The following is a 10854-nucleotide window of genomic DNA, read 5'->3' as shown; positions in this document are numbered from 1 at the left end:
TACAAAAAATAAATCAACGTTTTTTTCAATGCGCTACCAAAAGGCATTCTTTGTCACAGATTAGAGACTGAGAAAATGAGGCTAAAACATGGAATCTGAGTCAAAAGAAAAGAATCCCTAAACTGCTCAGTATATCATGTCGCTCTCAAATAAAAGTAGAAGGCTCTCTCTCTCATTCATTAGGGGAAAAAGTATTTTTAAAAAAATTAACTTTCTCCTTAAGAATGGAAGTTAGCTTCTTTTTAAAAAAATTTTAAATGTTTATTATTATTGAGACAGAGAGAAACACAGCATGAATGGGAGAGGGGCAGAGAGAGAGGGAGACACAGAATCCGAAGCAGGTTCCAGGCTCTGAGCTGTCAGCACAGAGCCCGATGCAGGGCTTGAACCCACGAACCATGAGATCATGACCCAAGTCGAAGTCAGACGCTCAACTGACTGAGTCACCCAGGCACCCTGGAAGTTAGCTTCTTATCAGTAAAATTTTTTAGCTAGATAGAAAGCCAAAAGAAACACATTTTTGTTTTGACAACTTACTTTTCACTAGATAATTTTCTTAGTGCAAATAAACTAACTAGTTCACTTCTCTGTTACACAAATGAAGACTTTACTGACTTTATTGCTTCAAATGTTCGTAAAAACTTGTTTAGCTAATTTAAAAATTCATAAATAATAATTCTAAAAATTAGACACAGTTTTACATTGTATTTGTTTATGTAAATTATCCAACAGTCAGCCTCAGCTTTTTTTAAAAAATGCATTGAACTCTAGAAACTACAATTTTAACTATTTTGTTCTCTTCTTACTACAAGTAAAATTTAATAAAATGTTTTAAACACTTTTTGTCTAGAACCCAAACACAGTGCAATGTGTTTTGTTTCATTAAACTTTTCTTCCTCACAGTTAACTCAAAGCTAGTTTCACCTAGGTCTTCTCTGGCTTCAGTTACATGAGCAGGGTTTTGTGTTTTTGTGGAGTTTTTTGTTTTGTTTCATTTTGTTTTTTTAGCTTAACTAGATAAGGTTTCTGTCCTTTGCAATGGAAAGAGTTTTGACAAAACAGCATTTGCTTGATCTCACTCTCCATTCATAGGGCCTTCTTCAGGTCATCAGAGGCTGTGACAAAGCAGGATTCTAGATATTGAGTCTCAGATAAGCATCAACACCCCATTTCAAACCTTTTTTTTAAATCCCCACAACAACAATCCTGCAAAGTATTGTTACCCCATATAGTATTCTTGATGCCCTACTCAAATCTCCTAGACATGTCCTATTCATGTTATAGATAATGTTGTCTAATGTATGTACCTGTAACTTTCCAACTTAAGGGCTTTCTCTTGGCTAGTCTGGGTAGGCCAGAAGTGCTGTGGAATAACCCCTAGAAGCAGCCCCTCAGCCATGATGAAGGAGAGTTAAAAAACAAATACCATTCTGTACCCATATTTCCATTCTGTTTTTCACTTTCAGTACAGTATTTAATAAGTTGCATGAGATATTTAACACTTTGTTATAAAATAGGCTTTGTGTTAGATGATTTTGCCCAATTGTAGGCTAATGTAAGTATTCTGTGCACATTTAAGGTAGGCTAGGGTAAACTATGATGTTCAGTAGATTAGCTGTGTTAACTACTTCTTTTAAATTAAATTTTTAATTTTAATTCCATTATTGTTAACATACAGTGCTATATTAGTTTCAGGTATAAAGTATAGTGATTCAGCAATTCTGTTCATTACTCAGTGCTCTTCATAATAAGAATACTCTTGACTCACCATCAGCTATTTTACTGATTCCTCACCCACCTCCCCTCTGGTAACCATCAGTCTGTTTCTTGGTGGGGTCGGGGGAAGAGTCTGTTTCTTGGTCTCTTTCTCTTTTTTCCTTAACTCATTTAGTTTCTTAAATTACACATATGAGTAAAATTACATGGTATTTGCCTTTCCCTGATTGATTTAGCTCTCTATCTCTATCCATGTTGTTGCAAATGATAAGATTTTATTCTTATTAGGGTGCCTGGGTGGCTCAGTTGGCTGAGCATCTGACTCTTGATGTCTCCCTAGGTCATGATCCCAGCATTGTGAGATGGAGGCCCACATTGGGCTCTGCGCTGAGTGTGGAGCCTGCTTGAGATACTCTCTCTCTCCCTCTGCCCATCTTCCCCACTGATGCTCTCTCTCTCTCTCTCCAAAATTAAAAAAAAATTAAGATTTTATTCTTATTTATGGCTGAATAATATCCTATTGTGTATATATGCCACACCTTCTTTATCCATTCAACAAAAACTAAAAGGCAGCCTAGTGAATGGGAGAAGATATTTGCAAATGACATATCGAATAAAAAGTTAGTACTCAATATCTATAAAGAACTGATACAACTCAACACCCCCCCCCAAAAAAAACCCCAAGTAAACCAGTTAAAAAATAGGTAGGAGATATGAACAGACATTTCTTGAAGGAAGACATACAAATGACCAGTAGACACATGAAATGATGCTGAATATCACTAATCATCAGGGAAATGTAAGTCAAAATGACAATGAGATATTGCTTACAACTGCCAGAATGGCTAAAATTAGAAACACAAGAAATAACAAGTATTGGCAAAGATGTAGAGAAAAAGGAACCCTCTTACACTGTTCATAGGAATGCAAACTGGCGTAGCCACTGTGGAAAACAGTTTGGATGTTCCTCAAAAAATTAAAATATAGAACTCCTTGATCCAGTAATCACACTACTGGGCATTTACCCAAAAACTGCAAAAACACTAATTCAAAGGAATACATGCACTCTTAGGTTTACTGCAGCATTATATACAATAGCCAAATTTGGAAGCAGCCCAAGTGTCCATGTAAAGAAGATGTGGTATAAACTACTTTCTGGATTTATGTTATTTTAAACTTATAGTGGGTTTATCGGGATGGAACCCCGTTAAAAGTTGAGGGAGCTCTGTAGAGGATTACTGATCTTGGCTCTGGTTTATATTTAACAGAGTTCTTGCATTCCAAATGGAGGAATGAATTTTTAAGCTAGCATCTAAAATGAAATTGATCTGATTTCTAAATCCAATGAAAGTTACTAATGACCTTATTACCTATAAATCCTAGGTTGTTTAAAAGCATTATATAAAAAAGAATTTTTAAATAGAATTATTTCTTTGTAAAAAATCATTACTGAGGCACGTGGGTGGCTCAGTCGGTTAAGCATCCAACACTTGATTTCAGCTCAGATCATGATCTCACAGTTCATGGGATCAAGCCCTGCTTGGGATACTCTCTCTCCCTGTCTCTCTGCCCCTCCCCTGCTCTCTCTCTCTTTCTCCACTTGATCTTAGCCAAAAGGCCAAGAAGTGATCTCTCTCTCTCTTTCTCAAAATAAACATGATTTTTTTATTATTACCATAGTTCCAGGGCAACATAACAAATACACAAACCAGTGTGTGTGATATTTTATTATCACAGTGATTAAAGTGATAGCCATAAATTGTCATTATCTCTTAAAAATGCATGAAAAGAAACATGACATGCAATTCTCTTATATCCAGTTTCAATTATGTAAGTACACCATAAATTTTCAGTTTTTATTATGTGTACACTGTTCAGAATTTAATTACACATGTAAAAAGTTTTAAAGCTGTTATCTTGTCCATAATTTCATAAGCTCCTATCATCATTAGTGTCCGAGTTAGTTGGTCTCTTAAAGCAGCTGTAGTTAGTGACAAGTTGTTACTGTCCGTTTTCCACCTATTAAGTGCTTGGTGGACTCTCTCACTTAATGAAACAGTGCTGAAAAATTTAAAGATAATATTATTTTAATTACCAATTGAGAAGATTGTTTTAAGTTACTTAAATGTAACTTAAATGCTCCCCTATGTTTTCAAACCAATTTACCAGATTGAAGTGAGGATTAAATTAACTGAAGAAAGTTCATATAAAATTTAGCACAGAGCTTGGCAAATAGTGAATGAATGCAAGCTCCATGCCAAATCTTATTTCCTGGTAGAAAATCAACTCATCAGTCAATTAACGTTCAGTTCTAAGAGAAATTTATTAAAGATTTCAAAACAATAATTGTGGGTTTTTTTTTATTCTCAGGCAGTATATTACTGCTATAGTACTACATGCTTTATAATTTAATCTCATGACAACTCTCTTAGTTAAGTATATCTATTTTACCTAGTGGAGAAACTAAGGCCACAAAATTAGTTGTGATTTAAAGCCAAGCAGTTTGCCTTGAGAGCTCTTACCCTTAACTGCTCTACTCGCCTAATTCTCAAATATATAGTAAACTAAAATCAGAGTCTTTTACAACAAATCAGAATTCATGTTAATATGACTGTTTCAAAACCTTAAAATATCAGTATGATATAAATCAACATGAGAATAAATTTATGCCCCATGTAGTCATTCACATACCTCTTCGTAGACATGTCTGTTTCTGAGATTGCCAGGTTTAGTTTTTGACACAAAACCTTAAAATTTGTTTCAGTGATGTTTTTGGCAACTATGTTGAAAATCTTCTCTAGGATTTTCTCTACATTTGAACATAAAAGAAAATGTAAGCCATCTCTTTTGAAAGACATACTCTATTTTGGGTTAATATTAAATATGTGTTCCTTACTTCTGTGCTCCTATCAAATGTCTATGTCAAGTAGAATTGAAAAGGAAGATGCAGATCTCATTTACAAACTGAAATGTGGATCATTTGTTCTATCTTTTCTAAAATCTGAATAACCTATAACATAAAATGGCCATATAAAAGTATATTATAAGCAACCTCAAAGTGATTTTTAAATCCTTTCTTTAATTCTTTCACAGTTTGAAATGAATTTAACTCTTTCCTTTGATTCTGGCTTCTTACTTGGCTTTATGTACCATCATGAGAAACCAAATTCACATCTACTATATAAATATAGTGTGTATATGTATATTTTATATTCAAATCACTTATTTAATGAATGCTAGCTTAGATATAAGTAGAAGACTTTTTAGATTTTTTTGTTTTGTTTCGTTTTGTTTTTTTAAGCTTCTAACTAACTTGGACTAGATTTATTCCGTTGACTAAGGTACTTTGGGAAGTTTCAAGAACTAGCAATCTTGTGGGGTGCCCGGGTGGCTTAGTCGGTTAAGCGTCCGACTTTTCGCTCGGGTCATGATCTCGCGGTTCGTGGGTTCGGGCCCCGCGTCGGGCTTTGTGCTTACTGCCAGCTCAGAGCCTGGAGCCTGTTTCAGAGTCTGTGACTCTCTCTCTCTCTGACCCTCCCCTGCTCACGCTGTCTCTCTCTCTCTCTCTCTCTCTCANCTACTATATAAATATAGTGTGTATATGTATATTTTATATTCAAATCACTTATTTAATGAATGCTAGCTTAGATATAAGTAGAAGACTTTTTAGATTTTTTTGTTTTGTTTCGTTTTGTTTTTTTAAGCTTCTAACTAACTTGGACTAGATTTATTCCGTTGACTAAGGTACTTTGGGAAGTTTCAAGAACTAGCAATCTTGTGGGGTGCCCGGGTGGCTTAGTCGGTTAAGCGTCCGACTTTTCGCTCGGGTCATGATCTCGCGGTTCGTGGGTTCGGGCCCCGCGTCGGGCTTTGTGCTTACTGCCAGCTCAGAGCCTGGAGCCTGTTTCAGAGTCTGTGACTCTCTCTCTCTCTGACCCTCCCCTGCTCACGCTGTCTCTCTCTCTCTCTCTCTCTCTCAGAAATAAATAAAACATTAAAAAAATTAAAAAATAAAAAAGAACTAGCAATCTCGTACCCCATTGTAATGATCTCAGTCCCTCATGCTACACTGTATGCTAATAATATAAATGAAAGCCCAATATCCTAAGCAAAATTATAAGGAAGGAACCCCATGTTCTTTGTTAACTGGGGAATAAATACGTCTCTCATGACAACTTCCTCTCCACTGTCCCTGAGTGTCTGCAGTATGAAGTCCTATTGAACATAGAAAGGAGATAAGTGACTAGGGTTCTCTCATTTTTGCTGACTTTGATCTGTTGCCGTTTCCCATTGCACTTTCCCCATTGAGGCTAGAATAATATGAATCCCTCTTCCTTGGGAACTTGAGTGACAGAATTTTAGCAGGGAAGTTCAATTGTGTAACTTTACAGCCCTTCTCTAAAGAAGGACACTTCTAAAAACTTTATTTTATAGAAATAGTTACCAAAAATATTCCTTTTTAATGGTAATAATTAGCAGAACCAACTTGCTTAGCATGTTAGAGAAAACAGCTACTGTAACTTTTATCTCTGAGGTTCCTTCCGTCAGTGAGGCCCAAATCTTGCAAAAACTTGTGACTGATAGCCATGCATATGAATGCATATTGTGGCTTAAAAAGGACTGTACATTTTTAGTGACCATATCACTAAACTATGAGATTATGCTGATGTAAGCTTCTGATTACACAGACAGGGAATATAATAGAATGATTTGGGTGGAGAGTTTTGTATATTCCCTTTCCCCACATCTGGATCAGTACTTATTAAATTGATTTAATACTTCTTAAGTACTGCATTGAATTGGAGTACCAATATCTGGATCCAGTCTAAGGACTGACAATGAGAAGCAAAGTCAGAATCCTAGGAAGAAGCTTAGTTGATGGGAACCTAGCCCCAAGGAAAAAAAATGGACAGTGAAACTTCCATCTCAGAGGCTTGGAGAAACCAGTCTCTATCTGGTCCAGTGGAAAGACACTTAAAGAAAATGGACCTGCTGTGTGAAATAATCAGGGACAACCAAAGGAATGCTTAAGAACAAAAAATGAAGACTACCCACAGACTGCAGACAGGTGATTATAGTGGGCCAAAACCTGATTGGGTTTAATGGAAAGATCTAAGGACTTTCTTCAAGGCCAGATAAGAGTTTTAGAACAACTATAGATCAGAACCAGTGAATACATTTTTGTGTGGAATATCTAAGTCTGGCCACAACCATAATGAAAAACCTGTTAAAGGCATTGAGGCCAACAGGTGGAAAGCAGCCCAATCCTCCACTTGAGTTTGCCTGTTTTCAATGGTTTAGTTTGTATGGACACAGATTAAATAATATAAATCCCTAACATTCAGAAAGGGGAAGATGATAAAATTTTTCATGCCTCTGCCAGATTGAAAACCTCTAATGAAAGCAAACTATCTTTTAATTTATAGATAATACTAGAAAATGCCATGTAAGCTAGTCAGTCACTCACTCATCACCTACCATCTCTTTGATCTGCCCTCTGTAGATAGCGTGTAATTGTATAGAGTTGTTTTCCTCTACAGATTTCTATTGGAGGTCTCAGCAAAGGGTTATCATCAAAATTTATCTCCTTCAGTGAAAAAAGGTTGTGGATACCACTAGGCAGATCTGTCAGATTATTTCCTAGTAGAAAAAATTATAATTGAATTATAAAGAAAAATATGAAGATAAGTAACAACTACTTATGGAGCATTTACTGTGTCTCGCTGGCAAAGTACCAGAGGACCCTTAAAGTGCTGGCAGATGCAAATTCTTCTGAAGTCCACTTGCGAGGAGCGAAAAGGAGGATGTATAGAAACAGAGTTGTGGTTCCTTTCTCTCAGAGGATGGAAAAATGAGTTAAGAGGCTGTCCTCTTACAGTACAGGAAAGGCTTTTACAGAGTAAGCATGATAGTAACTTTTAAAGAATAATTAGATTGTTTAGAATAATTTCAGATTTATAGCAAGTTGCAGAGACTGAATTCTTCTATATTCTTCAGATTTAGTTTCTTCTAATGTCATCATCTCACATTATCATATTACTTTTGTCAAAACTAGGAAACTAACATTGGCACATTACTATTAAACTTCAGACAATTTTAGATTTCATTAGTTTTTCTATCAGTGTCCTTTTTCTGTTCCAGAATCCATTCTAGGATAACACATTGCACATAGTTATGTCTTCTTAATCTCCTCTGGTCTGGGACAGTTTCTCAGCCTTTCCTTGTTTTCATGATCTTGACAGTTTTAAATAGAACTGACTAGGTATTTTGTAGAATATTCCTTAATTTGAGTTTATCTGATATATTTTCTCATTATAAGACTTGGGTTATGGGGTTTTTGGAAACAATATTACAGAGGTGAATACCAGAAAGGTATCATACCCATGATACCCTTAGCGAAGTTAAGCTTTATCCCACAGCTAAATTAGTGTCTTCCCAGGTTTCTCCAAAGAATGTTTTCATTTTTTACTTGTCCATACTCTATTTTTTCTGGAACTGAGTTCCAAACTAAACTAAGTCTAGTCCACCGTCAAGGAATAGGGTAAACTCTACTTCCCTAAATGTAATGTTTTCAACATCACCTTAATCAGTATAAACTGAACATAAAAAAAGTAAAATTGTGGTAACTAAGAATAATTTGTAATCATTTAGAGAGGAACTGGCCTAAAGTTTGCCTTTATTTATACATTTATTGTTATATTATTCATAGTATAAGTACTATATAGTATTTATAAGTTAGTATTAATAAATAANCAAATGACTATAAATATAAATATATTATTTATAGTCATAAATAAAGGAATCTGGTTCCTTTTAATGAAGAATGGGATTCAGAAACCAAGGTTTGGGGGCACCTGGGGGGGCCCAGTCAGTTGAGCATCTGACTCTTGATTTTGGCTCAGATCGTGATTTCATGGTTGGGGGACAGAGCCCTGCATCAAGCTCTGCACTGGGCTTGGAGCCTGCTTGTGATTCTCTCTCCCTCTCACTCTGACCCTCCCTTCCCTGCTTGCACATGCTTTTGCTTTCTCTCTCTCAAAAAAGAAAGAAACCAAGATCTGGAGGTCTTGATACTAGTTTTGCTCATTGCTTTTGGGAATGGGTATGCGTATATAGATGTACAAATACATACCTACATATGTATATGAGGTTTTATAATATACATTGTAAGCACATAATTAGAAATACATGTTTATGCATAGGTATACTACATATAAGTCACAACATATAGTATTTCGGGTTTGGCTTTCATTTAGCATAATACATTAGAGGTTTATTGTTTACTGATGTGTCAATAGTTTGTTCCTTTTTATTAATGATAAGTATTCCATTATATGGATGTCATAATTTATCTACCACTAAATAAGTGATGTTTAGAATGATTCCACTTGTTGGCAATAATGGATAAAACCACTCTATATATTTTTACTCAGTTTTTTATTGAATATAAGTTTTCATTTCACTCAAAATGAAAGTGTAGTTGGAGTGTGATTGATGGGTTGTATGGTAAATATACATATAACTTTATAAAATTATGAAACCATTTTCATTCCTTTTGCCCTTTTGCATTCTTACCATCAGTGTATCAGAGTTGCAGGTGTAGCTCTTGGTATTATCATATTTTAATTTTGGTTATTCTAATACAAAGATCTCATTGTCATTTAATTTGCATTTTTCTCATGACTAATGATCTGAGTATATTTTCTTGTGTTTATTTGCCATTCATACACATTCTTCGTAAAGTGTTCAAACTTTATGCCAATTTTTCTTTATTTCTTTTTTTCAACTTATTATTTAAATTCCAGCTAGTTAACTTAGAGAGTAATATTAATTTCAGGTGTAGAATTTAGTGGCTTATCATTACAAGTACCTTCCTTAACCCATCACCCATTTAACCCATCCCCCCACCCATCTCCCCTCCAGTAACCCTTAGTTTATTCTCTATAGTTCAGAGTCTGTTTCCTGGTTTGCCTCTTTTTTCCCCTATGGTCATCTGTTTTGTTTCTTAAATTCCACATATGAGTGAAATCGTACAGTTTTTTGCCTTTCTTAGACTTACTTCACTTAGCATAATACTCTTTAGATCCATGTATGTTATTGCAAATGGCAAGATTTCTTTCTTTTCTACGGCTGAGTAATATTCCTTTGTATATATGTCCCATATCTTCTTTATCCATTCATCAGTTGATGGACATTTGGGCTCTTTTCAAACTTGTATGCCACTTTGTATTGAGTTAACTGCTCAGTGTTGACTTTTGACAGTTACTTTTTATGTATTCAGCAAATATTTTCTTCCAGTCTGTAGCTTTTCTTTTCATTCTTTTAACAACACTTTTGAAGAGTAGAGGTTTCTAATTTTGATGAAGTGCAATTTATTAATTTTTTGAGGATTGTGATTCTGGCATTATATCTAAGAAATCTTTGCCAAGGTTACAAAGAAATCTTTGCCAAGGTTACAAAGATTTTCTTCTATGTTTCTGTCTAGCAGTTTTACAGTTTTAGTTTTTACATTTAGATCTGTGATTCATTTTGAGTTGATTTTTTTATATGATATGTCGTTCGGATCAAAGTTTTATTATTGTTGCAGTTTCTTTTGGTTTTTGGCTAGTGGCCATCTAGTTGTTCCAGCATCATCTGTTGAAAATACCATCTTCTCTGTTGAATTACATTTGCATATTTGTCAAAAATCAATCGATCATATATGCATAGGTCTATTTCTAGACTGTTTTGTGTTCTACTGGTCTATGTCCGCTATTTTGCCAATACTACACTTTCTTTACTACCATAGCCTTTCATAAAGCTTAAAATCAGTTTGTAGGAGTCCTTCAACTTTGTTCCTTTTTCAAAATAATCCTAAAATTTGTATGGAATCACAAAAGACTCCAAATAACCAAAGCAATCTTGAAAAAAATAAAGCTGGGGGTATTACAATTCCAGACTTTAAGATATATTACAAAGCTGTAGTAATCAAAACAATATGGTACTGACTCAAAAATAGATACATAGATCAAAAGAACAGAATAGACAACCCAGAAATGAACCCACAATTATATAGTCAATTTCTCTTTGACAAAGCAGGAAGGAATACCCAATAGGAAAAAGAATGTCTCTTTTACAAATGGTGCTGGGAAAACTGGA

At 34.9% G+C, this 10854-nt stretch overlaps 1 protein-coding gene across 2 annotated transcripts in view; it reads right to left on the bottom strand.

The window, feature by feature from the left end:
• Positions 1-3522: 3522 nt before the first annotated feature.
• Positions 3523-10854, bottom strand: part of LRRD1 (leucine rich repeats and death domain containing 1) — a 31696-nt gene continuing 24364 nt past the window's right edge. For both annotated transcript variants that reach the window (XM_077776233.1, XM_077776234.1), the window contains 3 exons: positions 7195-7356; positions 4408-4525; positions 3523-3777 (listed from right to left, as the gene is read on the bottom strand). In XM_077776233.1, the coding sequence (XP_077632359.1) occupies positions 3591-3777; positions 4408-4525; positions 7195-7356 (467 nt within the window). In that variant the 3' untranslated portion in view covers positions 3523-3590. The remainder of the gene's footprint in view (positions 3778-4407; positions 4526-7194; positions 7357-10854) is intronic.

This window comes from Crocuta crocuta, unplaced genomic scaffold (assembly GCF_008692635.1).
Source record: "Crocuta crocuta isolate KB4526 unplaced genomic scaffold, BGI_CrCroc_1.0 scaffold37, whole genome shotgun sequence".
Taxonomy (NCBI): Eukaryota; Metazoa; Chordata; class Mammalia; order Carnivora; family Hyaenidae; genus Crocuta; species Crocuta crocuta.
This window is presented reverse-complemented; position numbering and strand designations above follow the sequence as displayed.